The 20634-nt window shown below is 40.0% G+C and overlaps 1 protein-coding gene across 1 annotated transcript in view; it reads left to right on the top strand.

The window, feature by feature from the left end:
* LOC139749254 (copper-transporting ATPase 1-like) overlaps positions 1-20634 on the top strand; it is a 364429-nt gene that overhangs the window by 298314 nt on the left and 45481 nt on the right. Inside the window, exon 23 of the mRNA XM_071662991.1 lies at positions 13902-14051. Within this exon, the coding sequence (XP_071519092.1) occupies positions 13902-14051 (150 nt within the window). The remainder of the gene's footprint in view (positions 1-13901; positions 14052-20634) is intronic.

Raw genomic sequence — 20634 nt, 5'->3', positions numbered from 1 at the left:
TTAGTTTGGTTCTACCCAATTTATAATTGCAGGCATTTTTGTAGACAAGAGTCTCCAGTAGCACAGTCCTAGGAGCAAGGGAGTTTGTCTGTTTCATAGAATTTTTCACAGGCTAAGGAGCATGTGTAGTGGCTGGGGAAAACAACAGAACCATCTGTGGGGACTGATTGTGGATAGGGGGCTATGGTTTTAGTGTATTACACAATTCAGCTAGAGAATGGATGCGAATGAATGAGGCTTCTTCTTTGTATGTTCCTAGTGCTGATATAGGAAAGAGCAAACAAATATGAAAGAAAAGAAGAGAATGGAGCATTTGTTAGCTACATGTGGATGGCAGTCATTTTAAGTCATGCTAGGTGGGTTGGAATCTTATGGCCCACTAACCTGTCAGTCCCACACCTTGACATTTGCACCATGAAGCAATGGGAGATCAGAGCACCCTACTGGTTAGAAATAACCTGTCCCCTGGCAGAGCCATTTTTTTATATAAAGAAACGTAAGTAATTTTATAGAAGAGTATGCACTCCAGGGCACCTTTGCTTGGGTTTTTGCACCTCTCCTAGATTGTTTGTGTTTTTTGAGACTTGGGGGAGGAATGGGATGTATTTAGGGAAGCAGTGATGGCTTGCGCAAAAGATGCTTGTGGCATGAGAAGCGTGGGAGGTGGGTTGATTAGAAAGGGTAGTGAGTTGTGGGATGAAGAAGTAAGATTATTAGTGAAAGAGAAGAGAGAGGCATTTGGACGATTTTTGCAGGGAAAAAATGCAAATGAGTGGGAGATGTATAAAAGAAAGAGACAGGAGGTCAAGAGAAAGGTGCAAGAGGTGAAAAAGGAGGACAAATGAGAGTTGGGGTGAAAGAGTATCATTAAATTTTAGGGAGAATAAAAAGATGTTCTGGAAGAAGGTAAATAAAGTTCGTAAGACAAGAGAGCAAATGGGAACTTCAGTGAAGGGGGCAAATGGGGAGGTGATAACAAGTAGTGGTGATGTGAGAAGGAGATGGAGTGAGTATTTTGAAGGTTTGTTGAATGTGTTTGATGATAGAGTGGCAGATATAGGGTGTTTTGGTCGAGATGGGGTGCAAAGTGAGAGGGTTAGGGAAAATGATTTGGTAAACAGAGAAGAGGTAGTAAAAGCTTTGCAAAATGATGAAAGCCGGCAAGGCAGTGGGTTTAGGTGGTATCGCAGTGGAATTTATTAAAAAAGGGGGTGAGTGTATTATTGACTGGTTGGTAAGGTTATTTAATGTATGTTTGATTCATGGTGAGGTGCCTGAGGATTGGCGGAATGCATGCATAGTGCCATGGTACAAAGGCAAAGGGGATAAGAGTGAGTGCTCAAATTACAGAGATATAAGTTTGTTGAGTATTCCTGGTAAATTATATGGGAGGGTATTGATTGAGAGGGTAAAGGCATGTACAGAGCATCAGATTGGGGAAGAGCAATGTGGTTTCAGAAGTGGTAGAGGATGTGTGGATCAGGTGTTTGCTTTGAAGAATGTATGTGAGAAATACTTAGAAAAGCAAATGGATTTGTATGTAGCATTTATGGATCTGGAGAAGGCATATGATAGAGTTGATAGAGATGCTCTGTGGAAGGTACTAAGAATATATGGTGTGGGAGGCAAGTTGTTAGAAGCAGTGAAAAGTTTTTATCGAGGATGTAAGGCATGTGTACGTGTAGGAAGAGAGGAAAGTGATTGGTTCTCAGTGAATGTAGGTTTGCGGCAGGGGTGTGTGATGTCTCCATGGTTGTTTAATTTGTTTATGGATGGGATTGTTAGGGAGGTAAATGCAAGAGTTTTGGAAAGAGGGGCAAGTATGAAGTCTGTTGGGGATGAGAGAGCTTGGGAAGTGAGTCAGTTGTTGTTCGCTGATGATACAGCGCTGGTGGCTGATTCATGTGAGAAACTGCAGAAGCTGGTGACTGAGTTTGGTAAAGTGTGTGAGAGAAGAAAGTTAAGAGTAAATGTTAATAAGAGCAAGGTTATTAGGTGCAGTAGGGTTGAGGGTCAAGTCAGTTGGGAGGTAAGTTTGAATGGAGAGAAACTGGAGGAAGTAAAATGTTTTAGATATCTGGGAGTGGACCTGGCAGCAGATGGAACCATGGAAGCGGAAGTGAATCAAAGGGTGGGGGAGGAGGCGAAAATTCTGGGAGCCTTGAAGAATGTGTGGAAGTCGAGAACATTATCTCGGAAAGCAAAAATGGGTATGTTTGAAGGAATAGTGGTTCCAACAATGTTGTATGGTTGCGAGGCGTGGGCTATGGATAGAGTTGTTCGCAGGAGGATGGATGTGCTGGAAATGAGATGTTTGAGGACAATGTGTGGTGTGAGGTGGTTTGATCGAGTAAGTAATGTAAGGGTAAGAGAGATGTGTGGAAATAAAAAGAGCGTGGTTGAGAGAGCAGAAGAGGGTGTTTTGAAATGGTTTGGGCACATGGAGAGAATGAGTGAGGAAAGATTGACCAAGAGGATATATGTGTCAGAGGCGGAGGGAACGAGGAGAAGTGGGAGACCAAATTGGAGGTGGAAAGATGGAGTGAAAAAGATTTTGAGTGATCGGGGCCTGAACATGCAGGAGGGTGAAAGGAGGGCAAGGAATGGAGTGAATTGGATCAGTGTGGTATACCGGGGTCGATGTGCTGTCAATGGATTGAATCAGGGCATGTGAAGCGTCTGGGGTAAACCATGGAAAGTTGTGTGGGGCCTGGATGTGGAAAGGGAGCTGTGGTTTCGGGCATTATTGCATGACAGCTAGAGACTGAGTGTGAACGAATGGGGCCTTTGTTGTCTTTTCCTAGCGCTACCTCGCACACATGAGGGGGGAGGGGGATGTTATTCCATGTGTGGCGAGGTGGCGATGGGAATGAATAAAGGCAGACAGCGTGAATTGTGTGCATGTGTATATATGTATGTGTCTGTGTGTGTATATATATGTGTACATTGAGATGTATGGGTATGCATAGTTGCGTGTGTGGATGTGTATGGGGGTGGGTTGGGCCATTTCTTTCATCTGTTTCCTTGCGCTACCTCGCAAACGTGGGAGACAGCGACAAAGCAAAATAAATAAATATAAGCTTTCCTTGATAAAGATTTCAGGATTTTTGAGGCTGAAATCAGGTCAGAAAGATTTTAGGCCTACATTGTATGAGAAAGAGTAGCTAGCTTAACCTTTTTTCAGCATTGGTTCACCATAGGAGTATCCTGTTCCTTCTAAGGGTTTTCTTCTTAGATTAACTTCTTCCTCTTTGGTTTCCCTTGGTACATATATGAGGGGTTTAAGTGTACCACTAGAATTTTTTATTAAATAAGATTCATTTCCTTAGACATTGTTGGGGATGTAGGAGATAATTATTCATCATCCTTGTTTCGAACCAGCATACCAGTTGAAGTACATGGGAAAGACAGATAACAGAAGACCTTATGGCCCACAGCAAGTCTAGGCTTAAAGTTGGAGTACAAACAGGATATCAACACAGAGGGACCTTGCCCACATACCTATCCCTCTGGTTAAGCTGTCAGCAGGATGAAATGAGAAAAAATACCATGTAATAAGGATTGGGGGGACATACTACCGCAGGAATTGTACAGGAAAGAAGGGACAAGAAAAATAAGATTTCCTGCTAGTGTGACGGTTATGACAGGAGTTAGATTTTGACAAATAAAGACAGGATTAAAAAGATGAAAATATGAGGTAAAAGTACCTATTCCACTGGTTAAGCTGCCAGCATGATGAAATGAGAAAAAATACCATGTAATAAGGATTGGGGGGACATACTACCACAGGAATTGTACAGGAAAGAAGGGACGAGAAAAATAAGATTTCCTGCTGGTGTGACGGTTATGACAAGGGTTAGATTTTGACAAATAATGACAAGATTAAAAAGATGAAAATATGAGGTAAAAGTAAATTATTAAGGATATTTGATGCAATGAATTATTTACTGATAATAGATATGTAAGTATTTGTCTAGCCTTGATTTGGAGCTATTGATTTAAGGTCTTTGCATTCACAACACCTAGATTTAGTTTATATCAGTGTTCAGCCACTGTGCAAGTGAAAAACTTATGTCCACATTGCTGTAAACTATCCTTCCTTTTATATTCATGCCATTATTTTTGGTTATTGAACATATAATTAGAATGAAGAAAATTTCATGTTATCAAAATTGTTGTATATGATAATGTCCCCTTGTTTGTTTAATTTTTTTATGGGTGGGATGGTTAGGGAGGTAAATACAAGAGTTTTGAAGAGAAGGGCGAGTATGTAGTCTGCTGGGGATGAGAGGGTATGTGAAATGAGTCAGTTGTTGTTCTCCAGTGATACAGCACTGGTGGCTGATTAGAGTGAGAAACTGGAGAAGTTGATGACTGAGTTTGGAAAAATGTGTGAAAGGAGAAAGTTGAGAGTGAATGTGAACAAGAGCAAGGTTATTAGGTTCAGTATGGTTGAGGAACAAGTTAGTTGGGATGTAAGTTTGAAAGGAGAAATGTCTTCAATATATGGGAGTGGATTTGACAGTGAAATGGAACCATGGAAGCAGAAGTGTGTCATAAAGTGGGGGAGGGAGTGAAGGTTCTGGGAGTGATGAAGAATGTGTGGAAAGAGAGAATGTTATCTCAGAGAGCAAAAATGGATATGCTTGAAGGAATATTAGTTACAACAATGTTACATGGTTGCAAGGCATAGGCTTTAGATATTGTTCTACAGAGGAGGATGGATGTGTTGGAAATGAATGTTTGAGGACAATATATGATGTGAGGTGGTGTGATTAAGTAAGTAATGTAAGGGTAAGAGAGATGTCTGGTAATATAGAGTGTGGTTGAGAGAGCAGAAGAGGTTGGGTTGAAATGGTTTGGACATATGGAATGAATGAGCGAGGAAAGGTTGAGAAAGTGGGTATAGAGTTCTGGCAGAAAAACCTGGAATGCCCTACTTACAGTGTGATGCATAATATAATATATCATTGTCATCAAATGTAGCCTACCCAGACCACAACACTTCTTCCTCTTTTTGTCATCTCACTGCAAATATTTCTTGGCAAATACAAGTCTTTTTCTTGCACTGGTGGTCTTTCAGAAACGGTTTCTTGCGGGGCATACATCTCTTAGATTTCAAGTCGTCATGAAGCCAGCTACAAATAGTATGTACAGACATATAATCAAGTAGCCTAGGTTTGTCTTCTTTTAACTGTCATGCTGAAATATGTGGATTCTTGTCTGCTTGACTTTTGATGATCTTCAGAGTGCATTAGGAAGTTTTTTCTTGGTATGAATGTCAATGCCACCACCATCAACAAAGTGCTTCATCCATCTTTGCACACTTCGTAGTGCCTGAGCTGTAGTTTCAGCTATTTCCTTATTACACTTCCCTGCCTTGTACAAGGGTACATTAGCAGCAATATCTTCTTTCGACAAGTCCTTAGGGCCAGACATTGCAGCACAAACCCACCACAAAGAACACATGGGTAGGGTAAAAAGGCAGATGTTAAGGGGACAAAAAACCTTGACCCACCACAATAGCTCCAGGCAGACTGACTGTCACCTGTTGCTGACCCAGGGGGTCCCTATTCCCTCCCATCAACATCCATGAGCTGCCCCAGTAGTTTTTGTCATTTCAATCATGCTTTGGGGTATGATACAAACGGGCAAAAAATACCTGCGCAGGCCCTATCATGCCAATTTTTTTGCAAACGCTGTATGTTTCAGAGGTAGAGGGAACAAGAAGAAGTGGGAGACGAAATTGGAGGTGGAAGGTTGGAGTGAAAAAGAAATTGAGCAATCAGGGCTTGGACTTGCAGGAGGGTGAAAGGCATGCACGGAATTGATTAGATTGGAATAATGTGGTATGCTGAGGTCAACGTGCTGTCAGTGGACTGAACTAGGGCATGTGAAACATCTAAGGTAAACCATGGAAAGGTCCATGGGGCCTGGATGTGGATAGGGAGCTGTGGCTTCAGTGCATTACACATGACAGCTAGAGACTGAGTGTGAACAAATGTGGCCTTTTTTCATTTGTTTCCTGGCACTACTTGGGTGATGCATGGTGTGGCATTGCTGTTTCCCTCTGGGGTGTGGTGGTGCCAGAAATGGATGAAAGTGAGCAAGTATGAATATGTACATGTGTATATATGTATGTATATGAATGTATATATGTATATGTGTGTGTATGTATATATTGACGTGCTGTCAATGGATGGAACCGAGGCATGTGAAGCATCTGGGGTAAACCATGGAAAGTTTTGTGGGGCCTGGATGTGGAAAGGAAGCTGTGGTTTTGGTGCATTATTACGTGACAGCTAGAGACTGAGTGTGAACGAATGGGGCCTTTGTTGTCTTCTCCTAGCGCTACCTCGCACACATGAGGGGGTAGGGGGTTGTTATTTCATGTGTGGCGAGGTGGCGATGGGAATGAATAAAGGCAGACAGTATGAATTATGTACATGGGTATATATTTATATGTCTGTGTGTGTATATATATATACGTTGAGATGTATAGGTATGTATATTTGCGTGTGTGGATGTGTATGTATATACATGTGTATGTGGATGGGTTGGGCCATTCTTTCGTCTGTTTCCTTGCGCTACCTCGCTAACGTGGGAGACAGTGACAAAGCAAAATAAATAAATAAATAATATATGTATATATATGTATATGAAGGTTTGTTGAATGTGTTTGATGATAGAGTGGCAGATATAGGGTGTTTTGGTCGAGGTGGTGTGCAAAGTGAGAGGGTTAGGGAGAATGATTTGGTAAACAGAGACGAGTTAGTAAAAGCTTTGCAGAAGATGAAAGCCGGCAAGGCAGCGGGTTTGGATGGTATTGCAGTGGCATTTAATGAAAAAGGGAGTGATTGTATTGTTGACTGGTTGGTAAGGTTATTTAATATATGTATGACTCATGGTGAGGTGCCTGAGGATTGGCAGAATGCTTACATAGTGCCATTGTACAAAGGCAAAGGGGATAAAAGTGAGTGCTCAAATTATAGAGATATAAGTTTGTTGAGTATCCCTGGTAAATTATATGGGAGGGTATTGATTGAGAGGGTGAAGGCATGTACAGAGCATCAGATTGGGGAAGAGCAGTGTGGTTTCAGAAGTGGTAGAGGATGTGTGGATCAGATGTTTGCTTTGAAGGATGTGTGTGAGAAATACTTAGAAAAACAGATGGATTTGTATGTAGCATTTATGGATCTGGAGAATGCATATGACAGAGTTGATAGAGATGCTGTGTGGAAGGTATTAAGAATATATGGTGTGGGAGGCAAATTTTTAGAAGCAGTGAAAAGTTTTTATCGAGGATGTAAGGCATGAGTACGTGTAGGAAGAGAGGAAAGTGATTGGTTCTCAGTGAATGTTGGTTTGTGGCAGGTTGTTTATGGATGGGGTTGTTAGGGAGGTGAATGCAAGAGTTTTGGAAAGAGGGGCAAGTATGCAGTCTGTTGTGGATGAAAGAGCTTGGGAAGTGAGTCAGTTGTTGTTCACTGATGATACAGCGCTGGGGGCTGACTTGGGTGAGAAACTGCAGAAGCTGTTGACTGAGTTTGGTAAAGTGTGTGAAAGAAGAAAGTTAAGAGTAAATGTGAATAAGAGCAAGGTTATTAGGTACAGTAGGGTTGAGGGTCAAGTCAATTGGGAGGTAAGTTTGAATGGAGAAAAACTGGAGGAAGTAAAGTGTTTTAGATATCTGGGAGTGGAATTGGCTGCAGATGGAACCATGGAAGCGGAAGTGAATCATAGGTTGGGGGAGGGGGCAAAAATTCTGGGAGCCTTGAAGAATGTGTGGAAGTCGAGAACATTGTCTCGTAAAGCAAAAATGGGTATGTTTGAAGGAATAGTGGTTCCAACAATGTTGTATGATTGCGAGGCGTGGGCTATGGATAGAGTGGTGTGCAGAAGGGTGGATGTGCTGGAAATGAGATGTTTGAGGACAATATGTGGTGTGAGGTGGTTTGATCGAGTAAGTAATGTAAGAGTAAGAGAGATGTGTGGAAATAAAGAGTGTGGTTGAGAGAGCAGAAGAGGGTGTTTTGAAATGGTTTGCTCACATGGAGAGAATGAGTGAGGAAAGATTGACCAAGAGGATGTATGTGTCAGAGATGGAGGGAACGAGGAGAAGTGGGAGACCAAATTGGAGGTGGAAAGATGGAGTGAAAAAGATTTTGAGTGATCGGGGCCTGAACATGCAGGAGGGTGAAAGGTGTGCAAGGAATAGAGTGAATTGGAACGATGTGGTATACCGAGGTTGACGTGCTGTCAATGGATTGAACCAGGGCATGTGAAGCATCTGGGGTAAACCATGGAAAGTTGCGTGGGGCCTGGATGTGGAGAGTGAGCTGTGGTTTCGGTGCGTTATTACATGACAGCTAGAGACTGAGTGTGAACGAATGTGGCCTTTGTTGTCTTTTCCTAGCGCTACCTCGCACACATGAGGGGGGAGGGGGTTGTTATTCCATGTGTAGCGAGGTGGCGATGGGAATAAATAAAGGCAGACAGTATGAATTATGTACATGTGTATATATGTATATGTCTGTGTGTGTATATATATATGTGTATGTTGAGATGTATTTTTTTTTTTTTTTTTTTTTTTTTTTATACTTTGTCGCTGTCTCCCGCGTTTGCGAGGTAGCGCGAGGAAACAGACGAAAGAAATGGCCCAACCCCCATACACACGTACATACACACGTCCACACACGCAAATATACATACCTACACAGCTTTCCATGGTTTACCCCAGACGCTTCACATGCCTTGATTCAATCCACTGACAGCACGTCAACCCCTGTATACCACATCGCTCCAATTCACTCTATTCCTTGCCCTCCTTTCACCCTCCTGCACGTTCAGGCCCCGATCACACAAAATCTTTTTCACTCCATCTTTCCACCTCCAATTTGGTCTCCCTCTTCTCCTCGTTCCCTCCACCTCCGACACATATATCCTCTTGGTCAATCTTTCCTCACTCATTCTCTCCATGTGCCCAAACCATTTCAAAACACCCTCTTCTGCTCTCTCAACCACGCTCTTTTTATTTCCACACATCTCTCTTACCCTTACGTTACTTACTCGATCAAACCACCTCACACCACACATTGTCCTCAAACATCTCATTTCCAGCACATCCATCCTCCTGCGCACAACTCTATCCATAGCCCACGCCTCGCAACCATACAACATTGTTGGAACCACTATTCCTTCAAACATACCCATTTTTGCTTTCCGAGATAATGTTCTCGACTTCCACACATTTTTCAAGGCTCCCAAAATTTTCGCCCCCTCCCCCACCCTATGATCCACTTCCGCTTCCATGGTTCCATCCGCTGACAGATCCACTCCCAGATATCTAAAACACTTCACTTCCTCCAGTTTTTCTCCATTCAAACTCACCTCCCAATTGACTTGACCCTCAACCCTACTGTACCTAATAACCTGTATACGTATGTATATTTGCATGTGTGGACATGTATGTATGTACATGTTTATGTGGGTGGGTTGGGCCAATCTTTCGTCTGTTTCCTTATGCTACCTCACTAACGCGGGAGACAGCAACAAAGCAAATAAATATAAGTAAGAAACATATAAAGAGTAGAATAGGATCCTTAGTAAATGAGCACAGGGAACCCATTGTGGATGATAAAAGCGTAGGCACAACCCTGAACAAGTTTTTTAGTTTTTTTTATGCTAGAAAGCAGCGACATGAATTTTGAGACAGTCATGAACATCATTCACTTGATACAAGAATTTTCCATCATAGTTAGAGAAGTACTAACACAGATAAGTTGAAGCCTGATAAAAGCCCAATTCCTGATCATTTGTATCCATGAGTGAATAGAAATATCAAACACGAATCACCAGATCATTACCAGATTTTCAATATATTGCTCCAGGAAGGACTATAGGACTGGAGCATGACAGATGTCACTCCTGTTTATGAAAAGTGAAGCCATGAATTGCCAGGTAATTACCATCTGATTAATCAACCTCATGTCAATTATATGTAAACTTTTGAAGTCATTTAATAGAGATAAAATCATAGCTTATTTGGAACAACACAGCTTAATCAATGATACACAACATAGTTTTAGAGGACTGAAGTCATACCTTACAAACCTCCTTGAATTTTATCAAGCATTATCCAAAACTAGAAACGAGACAACAGCAATAGATATGATATTTCTGGACTAACAAAAAGCATTTGACAAAGTCCCCCATGTTAAATTAATGCACAAAGTCTGGGTCTTGGGGATCACTGGTTGCATCGGAAATTGGATAGGAGCCTGGTTACAAGATAGTAAGCAGAGAATTGTAATGAATGGAGAATCATCACTGTGATTGCCCATTGGTAGTGGAGTCCCCCAAGAATCTGTACTTGGGCCTATGCTTTTCATCATTGATATTGACAATATTGACATAAGGTTAAGTAACCTAGTGTCCAAACTTGCATATGACACAAAGATCAGCAGTGCCATATTAAATGAAGGAGATAGGCTAAGATTACTGGAGGATTTAGATAAGAGTGTTGAATGGTCTAGTAAATGGCAAATGCCATTTAATGTCAGTACATCTCAGCTTTTACAAGTAGAAAATGTAAAAAAAGAATGATTTTGAACTGATAGGCCACAAGATAAAGGACACCCCTAGCGTGAGAGATGAAGGGGTCAGTGTCTCCAATAACATCAAATTCTCCCAGCATTACATATGAAGCTAACAAGAAAGCAAATAGGATGTTAGGGTTTATAAACAGAAACTTACCATACTAAAGCAAGGATGTGATATTGCCACTATATGTAAGCGTAGTTAGACCACACCTCGAATATGCAGTGCAGCTTTGGGCCCCCCACTTAAGTAAGGACATTCTTGAATTAGAAGCAGTGGAGCAGAGAGCAATTAAGTTAATTCCCTCTTTAAGTAACAAACCACATGAGGAAAGACTGCAAGAATTAAACATGTTCTCCTTAAGCAAGAAGCACCTATGGGGCAGATTAATAGAACGTTTCAAAATACTTAAAGGATTGAACAGCATTGGTATTGATCATTTTTTTACAGTAGCACCAGCATTACCAATGAGAGGAAAAGGATTAAGACCTAGAGGTCACCGATTTAATCTGGACTGTAAGAAATATTTTTGTACTGGTGACATTATTGATTCATGTAATAAACTCCCAGATAATGTTGTTCAGAGCAACACTTTTAATATCTTCAAAATTAGGCTTGATCATCACTTGTCACTTTCTGGTATTGATTAATTGATTTAACCAGTTATCATAACACAGTGGTATGTGATGGTATATCATGCTGCTCTCTCAACCACCGATCTCTCCCTGGCCTTGTTGTGGTATCAGACCAACATTGATTAATCCATGTCACCTGTTGTGAGATTAATTGAGAATTACAGTATGATTCTTCAACTTCAGGAATAATATAGGTATGTTAAGTCAAGAGGCTGGAGCTCAAGTTTAGCCTTAGCATTGCTTTTATAAGAAAAAGTGAAGGAATACATGACATTCATGTTCATTCAGCCTTATGACTTTCCTATAAAATTTCCTTCAGGCTTATTAATCCTGCAAGGTATTTTCTACCTGTTTTCCTGCTAGCTTGGCCAGATGGAGTGGAGGGTGGGGAGGAAGCCTTTGCTCAGCTATCCTCTTTCTTCTGTTGCTTACAATTTTTTTTCCGAGACCACTTCAGTTGGGCCTGAGGTCTGAGTGGTCTGTGTATCTATGTAATCTTATGTAACATTTTTTGATACAGGATTTAAATGAGCTTTAACAGAGAGCAAGACACCACTGCCTACTTTGTTTCCCCTATCTCTGTTAAATAGGGTATATCCTGGTATTGTATAGTCATCAAGGAAACCTTTATTGTTGACATCTAAGCAATATTCAGAAATGGTGATCATATAATTTCCGTCTAATGCAGTTGTCTTTGAAACGATATTGCATATACTTCAAACATAAACATGAAATACATTTAGATGAGACTAAGAGATATTTTGAAGGGTGCTTATAGAGGAGGATGGGTCTGCTCCACATAAGCTACCTTTTTGATTCTTCTTTTTTTACCTAAACACACATGTAGACTCACTAATAGCCTACCAAAACTTGCAGCTCACACTTCATTCAGGTGTTTTCTTAGACTACCTCAGTGTATGGTCAGAAGTCCATTGCTGAAGTTCTGAGTTTTGGAACATAGATGTATGGACTTTCTCTCGAACACCTTTACATTCTGAAATTGGGAGAATTTGGAAACAGCAGACCTTCACGATGTTTGTATTTCTGTCAGGAAACCTTTGCAGTTGTTCCTTTAAGATTCAGATTCTTTTGAAATTTTAGAACCTCTCTTTTTGGAATAATTTTTAAACTTTTTTCTTGATACGGAGTGTGCTAATAATACTACTGCCTTCAACAAGAGTACCATTCCAAAACCATTGTTCTCTGGCTTTGGGATAAACCCAGATGGACCTATTTGGGATAAGCTTTTCAGGTCATTAATCATGAGGAGACTAGCTGCCTCTCTTTTTCAACCTAAGGGGAAGTTTTCAAAAGTTTTGGACTTATTACAATTAGAAGAGAGTTCTGATAATTTTGTGCCTTGACATCTACTCATAAGAACATTCATTTTGATAGCCCTGGTGCCGGGAGAAGTCATTAAGATACATGAAATGCCCAAACATAAGAAACAACATATTTTCATTTCTGACATGTCTTGAGTAAAGATCATTCAACCCTTTGATCTTGGCAAAATATGAAAAAGGTAAGTTTCAAAATTACCCTTTTTTTTATTGCTTTTAGGATGACTTGTCCGGGAAAACATCATTCTTTATGCCCGGTTAATTTCAGAGATTTCTTTCAGATCACCTAAAATTATCGAGAGCAACTCCTATTTTTTCATCCAGGAAACTTGAAACCACTCTCAGCTGGGAGCATCTCATCTTAGATCAAAATACATGCTTTATTGGCCTTTATGTTGGGACCCATGATGTCAGAAACATAACTTCCATGCTGGCCTTCATGTGGAGCCTCTTCTTGGAGGAGTTAACAAGGAAGATCTTTAGCACTCTGCAAACACCTTTGTAAATAGTACTATACTTGTGATATTGAGGACATACCTTGCATGGCATCTGGTTTGCCACTTTTGAATCCAAGAAATGCTTATGTCACCCACTCAAGGTGGTGGTCATGGTAAAAGAGTCACTTAAGATCATTAATGTGATATGGTATAACCTTTTAGGTTGCTATTCTTGTCATACTGTTTCCTTAGTTAAGAATGTTTGTCTAATCCTCACCCTCCATGTAGGTGTACTCATAAAGGTCACAGGACAGATCTACCCTGGAAAGAAAGGAGAGTTTTGAAAAATGAAAAATAATCTCTCTGGGGTAGCCCCACTAATAATTTTCTGGGTAGCTGTCACCTTTCATAATAATCCTTTCTGTTTCAAAAAAAACGTTTTTTGTTACCATTGGTAACCAGTGTTGGTGTAAAAGTCATGTTCTGAGAATTATGAGGCAGTCAGCATGACCTGTGTATCAGCTAGTGGGATAATGAGGTTACTGACTGGAAGAAGGGCAAATATAGACAGAGCTGCTGCTTGCAACTACTGAGTAGGTGGTTATTGAGGGATGAGAGGAAGTAACCACACCAGAAGGCAAAGGCTTAGAGGTTTCTAACCCCTGAGGATGTTTAAGATTATCATAAAGCTCACAGGAAATACCTTGAAAGAAACAGTTTTTCATGCTTCAAAATAATCTCTTCCTCACAAAATAATGCTCATAGTTTTATTTTTGTAGTAATGTTTTGCATCATTTCTTTTTTCTTTCAAATTCCTTTGTTTAATGTTGGTATAGTTTTCTGTATGACACAGAAATTTCCTATGTTAAATGTCTCTTTCTCTGACACAGAATGACTTGATAGATGTCGTTGCATGTTTGGACCTCTCCAAGAGAACAGTGCACAGAATCCACCTGAACTTCATTTTTGCTTCCATCTACAATTTAGTGGGAATACCTGTGGCAGCAGGAGTATTTAGGCCTTTAGGATTTGTTTTACAAGTAAGTCAGAATATGAATAATAGACATGATTTATTGTTTTATAGGGATGAACCAGGAAATGAAAGAATAAAGTGCAAATAGCTGTAGATTTCACCTCGTATATGTATGTTTGCCACTTTACTACACTTTGTATTACACAAGACTCTCACTAACTCTTCTCTTTTTGCCATATTATTCCACATGATTTTCTCTCACCACTGTTTCCTAAACACACCAGCTCCACCACCCTGTCATCAGACACATTCAAAAGTCCTCAAAATAATTGTTCCGTCTCTTTTTAACCTCTTTTTCTAACCTGTTTGTTACCAGTTTTTCACCTGCTCTTCTCACTGTTGTCACCAGTTTTCTATCTGTTATTAGTGTTGTTTCCAGGTGTCCTCTTCTCCTCATGCTGTTCACTTCCTTCCAAAACATTTTCTTAATCTTTTTGAGGTTCACCGGTACTAGTCTACTCAAATTCATTTACTCGTTCACTTCTTGTACCTTTTCTTTTGTGTGTAAAACCCAATGACTATTTTCATTCAATTTTTGCAAGTTTGCTTTTTATCCCTCATTTTATCATTGGCAATACATTTGCCAGGCTACTCCTTATTTTCCTTCCAGGAGGTGCTGCCATTGTTTGTGTAAAATTAGCACTGGACTCAGGTGGGTATGTCACAGAATGCATGTATATCAAAATGAATGAGTTGTAGTGTGACTTGAAAAATAAAGAATTAAGGAACATATTGAGAGAATATAGTTCTAATGATGATAAAAACACTTATGATATCATCACAGTGTGAAAGTGAGTAATGTAGCTGTTCAGGATATAGTGGGAGCTTGCAGGATTCAGTTAGATCAATAGAAATGACATACAACTTGTGGAGTTGTGCAGAAAAATGACTTATGATTGGAAGCATTTGGTTTGAAGGAGGGACATACATAATTGTGTGTAGATGATTAGGAAGGATGATCAGGAGGCATTGTTGGATTACATACTAACTGATAGGTGTGCAAAAGTGAGACTCTTGGATGTGAATGTACAAAGAAGGGCAGCTAGTGGAATGTCTGATCATTACCTTTTGGAGGGGAGGATGAAGATTTATAGAGACTTTTGAAAATGATATTGGTGAGAAGAGGGTGGAGAAAGTAATTGAGGTTGTAGACAGACTTGTGTGAAGACATACCAGGAGAGATTGAGCTAAGAAAGACTTGTGTAAAGACATACCAGGAGAGATTGAGCTTAGAATAGCATTCACTGGCCGCCCAGGGTCAAGCGCATAGGATCGAATCCTGGTTTTGGAAGTCAGTCCACAGTCAACCCAGCTGTTCATCCACCTCTTGGGGTTGGTTGATGAAATGGATACCTGGCTCAGGCTTGGTATGTTTGAAGGAATAGCGGTTCCAACAGTGTTATATGGTTATGAGGCATGTGCTATAGATAGGGTTGTATGGAGGAGGGTGGATGTGTTGGAAATGAAATGTGTAGGACATAATTTGGTGTGAGGTGGTTTGATTGAGTAAGTATTGAAAGGGTAAGAGTTATGTAAGAAAATAAAAAGAGTGTGGTTCAGAGAGCAGAAGAGGGTGTCTTGAACTGGTTTGGACATATGGAGAGAATGAGTGAGGAAAGATTGACAAAAAGGATATATGTGTCAGAGGTGGAAGGAACAGGGACATGTAAGAGAGCAAATTGAAGGTGAAAGGATGGAGTGAAAAATATCTTGAGTGATCAGGGCCTGAATATATAGGATGATGAGAGGCGTGCAAGGAATAGAGTGAATTGGAACAACTTGGTATATCAGGGTCAACGTGCTGTCAGTGGACTGAACTAGGGCATGTGAAACATCTAGGGTAAACCATGGGAAGGTCTGTGAGTCCTAGATGTGGATAGGGAACTCTGGTTTGGGTGCATTACGCATGACAGCTAGAGACTGAGTGTGAACGAATGTTGTCTTTGTTGTCTTTTCCTAGTGCTACCTCATGCACACGCGTATGATGTGGGTGCAGTTTCATGCGCGGTGGGGTGGTGACAGGAATGGATGAAGGCAGGAAGTATGAATATGGACATGTGCATATACGTATATGTATGTATACGCTGAAATGTATAGGTATGTATATATACATGTGTGATGTTTATGTACATACATGTGTATGTGGGTGGGTTGGGCCATTCTTTCATCTGTTTCCTTGCACTGCCTCGCTAACACGGGAGACAGCAACTACGCATGATAAATAAATGTCTCTACCTGTCATGTGTAATGCACCAAAACCCCAGCTCCCTTTCCAAATTGGAGGTGGAAGGATGGAGTGAAAAAGATTTTGAGCGATCAGGGCCTAAACATACAGGAGGGTGAAAGTCATGCAAGTTCTAGAGTGAATTGAAGCATTGTGGTATACCATGGAAAGTTTTGTGGGGCCTGGATGTGGAAAGGGAGCCGTGGTTTCAGTGTGAACGAATGTGGCCTTTGTCTTTTCCTAGTGCTACCTTGCGCGCATGCAGGGGGAGGGGGTTGTCTTTTCATGTGTGGCGGGGTGGCGACGGGAATTAATAAAGGCAGCAAGTATGAATTATGTACATGTATATATTTGTATATTCTGTGTATGTATGTATATGTATACGTTGAAATGTATAGACATGTATATGTGCGTGTGTGGACGTGTATGTATATACATGTGTATGTGGGTGGGTTGGGCCTTTCTTTCGTCTGTTTCCTTGCACTTCCTCGCTAACGCAGGAGACAGCGACAAAGTATAATAGATAGATAAATAGATAAATAAATATATAGTAGGGCATGTATGCAAGTAGGTAGAAAGGAGGGTGAGTGGTTTCAGGTGAAGATGGGTCTATGGCAGGGATGAGTGATGTCATCTTGGCTGTTTGATTTTTTTATGGTTGGGGCGGAAAATGCAGTGGTCCTTGAGAGAGGTATAGGTATGCAGTTAGAGGGAGTGAGAGGGCTTGGGAAGTGAGTCACTTGTTGTTTGCTGATGTCATGGCAAGTGTTGAATGATTAACTGTTGAAATTGATGTAAATGAGAAAAATGAAAGTTAAGAGTTTATTAGATTAAGGCAGCCATTTGGCTGGAAAAGCACAGTTAAGGTATTAGAGATGTTTCAGAGCTGAAATGCCATAACATTAACTTGTCAACTAAGCATTAAAAAAGTTAAGATCAAGATGAAGCGGATATTTCCAGATTTTGGACAAGCACATGAGTAAGGTACATTTAGATGAATAAAGTGGCAGATATACAAGGATGTCTGCAGAATGAATATGGTTTATACATTATGCACTTGGTTGAATATTAGGTGATGAATAGTTATAGTAATACTGTAGTTGACACACCACATAGCCTAACTAATAAAAACTAAGCTGTTCACTTGCACAGCTATGCACTTTTTAATGTATTGTTGACAATGGTAGGTATTGGACTGTTCTTTTTCAGTCTGTATGACTTTGGGAGAGTGTGAAAGGAAAATGTTGAGGGTAGATTTGAATAAGGTAAGGATAAAGCTTTAGCAGTAGAAAGAGACAGTTTAGTTGGGGTGTAAGCTTGAATTGAGAAAAATTGGAAGAAGTGAAGTGTCTTAGATATTTAGGAGTGAACATGGCAGCGAATGGAACCAAAGAAGTGAAGGTGAGTCAGAGGTTTGGTGATGAGGTGAAGGTTCTGGAAGCATTGAGGAATGTGTGGAAAGAGAGTTTGAATGAATAGTAGTCCTCATGATGATATATGGATGTGACGCATGGCTTATTGATGAGAATATCCTGAAGAGCATGGATGTGTTGAAAATGAAATGTTTTAGGACAGTTTGGGGGTTGATTGTGTAAGTGATGATAGGGTAAAAAGAGAGAGGTATGGTAATAAGAAAAGTAAGGTTGAGAGAGCTGAAAATGATGTGCTGAAATGGTTTTGATATATAGAGACACTGATTAAGGAAAGGCTGACAAAGAGGATATATGTGCCACAAGTGGAAGGGACTTGGAGATGGGAGAGACCATATAGGTAATGGAAGAACAGTTGAATAAAGTTTTGAATGCTTAGGGCCTGAACATGCAGGAGTATGAAGGTTGTATATGGGGTAGAGTGAATTGGAGCAATGTGGTCTACAGGACACAATGTGCTTCAGTGAACTGAACCAGGACATATAAAGCAGCTAGGGCAAAATCAGGGAAAAGTTTGTGGGGCTTGTTTGTGAGTAGGGGGCTGTGGGTTTGGTGCATTACACATGACAGCTAAAGAATGGATGTGAGCAAATAAGGTTTTGTTTTTTTGTCTGTTTCTGGTTCTTCCACACTAATGCAGGAAGCAGGAAAGTGCGAACATGTATGAAGGAAAGAATTAGATTTACTGAATATGTATGTTTTTTACTCTTCATTTCCTGCATTAGTGAGGTAGGACCACAAACAGACAAAGAATTGGCTTCATTCACCCACACCCATTCTCTGGTAGCAGGATCCACCAGGGGAGGCACTCTGATTCATATGGATATATGTTGATGGTAAAACTCACATTCTTACATTTTAGTAGTGCTTTAGAACCTCCCCAAACCTCTTAAAGCTGAGTAGAAAGTGCATGTCATGTCACTAATGAGCTAAGATGCTTAGCTGTCTGGAAAATGATCATGTTTTCTCACTGATATTGATTCTGCCACATTTTTAGCTTTGTGTATTAATATGATATCAGATTGATATTCTGTTTCAGTACAAATACACCAGAAAGAAATAATTTGTAAGCATTTTGTCCTGGATATATATATATACACATATAACATCATGATCTCTTACTGCTATTGACTCTACCATATTTTTAGTAAAGTATATGTATGTATAATACAAATTGATATTTTGTCTCAGTACAAACACACTAGAAAGGAGAAAAATACATAGGCAGTTCGTTCTAGATGCATATCTTTATTGTTCTTCGCCTTTTGTAACATCATGGTACCTCACTGATATCAACTTTTCCACATTGTGAGCATTGTTTATTAACATATTATCTAGGGGGTTAGGAGAGATAGAATACTACCCAGCTATTTCTTGCCTGTTGTAGAAGGGGTTGAAGCTGGGGGTGGGAATCCTTCCCTCCTGTATTATTCTTTTGTAAGGAAAAGAGGAAGGAACCTTAGAATTTTTTTTTTCCTCTCTTACTCTCATTATCCTTTCCTTAAGCCACCTTCCTAAGGCAAAAATGGGAAACAAGTATGAAAAGGCCGATATGGATTAGCATCAGGAAAAAGTTTGCAGTACCAATTATTAACATATTACAATAAGACGTGTGAAACCATAATGCGGGGAAAGAAAATGGACGCTTGTTTTTCTTTATTTTGATAAGGCACCTGTAAACTAAACCAATTTCAGAATTTTACTAAAAGTAGCATGACAAAATTTTGGGGGTAAGATAAGAGGATGGGTCAGTTTTCAATGAACAGGAAACAAAATCTGGTGAAGATATGTATCTAGGGTACCACAAGAAACAGTATTATCCTCAGTTTACTTTATGATGATATCACTTTAACTGAGAAGTAAGTGAAGGTATAGTAAGATGCTTTGCTGATCCCACAAGAGTAAGTGGACATTGAGGATCAGAATGTTATTCAAAAGGTATAAAGTCGTAGATACAGTCTGTTAATGGGGAGAAGTGAACCTGATAGAATTTAAGCATGGTAAGTTTCAGCAAATAAGTAACTGAACAATCAACAATACATTGATGAAACCATATAAAGACCCAACAGGGAAAGTAAAATGAAAGTCAAATATATAGGAATCATCATAATTGAGAAACTAGAACTCAACCAGCATACTGAAATGATAGCACTGTTGAAGCAAGTAATGAATAGTATGATAATGAGAATTTTGACACAAGAGAGAGAAAACTGTTTATGAAAATGTTTAATGTATGCACAAGAAACAAAATTCAATATTGCTCTACCGTATGATTACAAACCAAACAAACAGAAATATACAAGTTAAAATTGAGAAGCATTGCACAAACAACATCAAGGTAATGGAACTTATGAATTACCATGAGAGGCTGTTAGAACCTAACAGCCTGGAAAAAAGAAAAGAATAGTACATGATGATCCATGCATGGCAACAAATTGAATGGAAAAAGGTGAGTATTATGAATTTAAAAACCTTGTATCAGGGAAGAAACAGTGCCATTAGAGCTCCAAGGATACCATAGGATATGCCAAAAAGATCTTTCTGTGATACTCGTTCGCTGTTTCTCCTAGTTGTGAAATAGCACCAGGGACAGAGAGATAGGCCTCACAGACTCCACAGACCTTTCCTTGGTTTACCCCAGCCCAGCTGCTTCATATGCCATGGTACAGTTCATTGACATCACTTTTTTATTTCAGCCATGGACAGAAGTCCACCTCAATGTCAGGCTTTGATTAAAATATAGAGAGGATTATGAGAGGGAAAAAGATGAGACAAGGAAAAGTGTTAGTGGATTTTGAAGGATGTGAAAAAACTGTCTTTTGAAATGTGCATGGCTCATAGTTATGTGGAAAGACATTCCTTGGTAGGAAGTTTCAAAGTTTCAGGTTTAGGGAGTGAAACAGTTATCGAAATGACCCATCTTTGAGTTGCCAAAG

This window comes from Panulirus ornatus, chromosome 6 (genome assembly GCF_036320965.1).
Source record: "Panulirus ornatus isolate Po-2019 chromosome 6, ASM3632096v1, whole genome shotgun sequence".
NCBI lineage: Eukaryota > Metazoa > Arthropoda > Malacostraca > Decapoda > Palinuridae > Panulirus > Panulirus ornatus.
The sequence above is the reverse complement of the archived record's forward strand: the minus strand, read 5'-3'. Positions and strand labels throughout refer to the sequence as shown.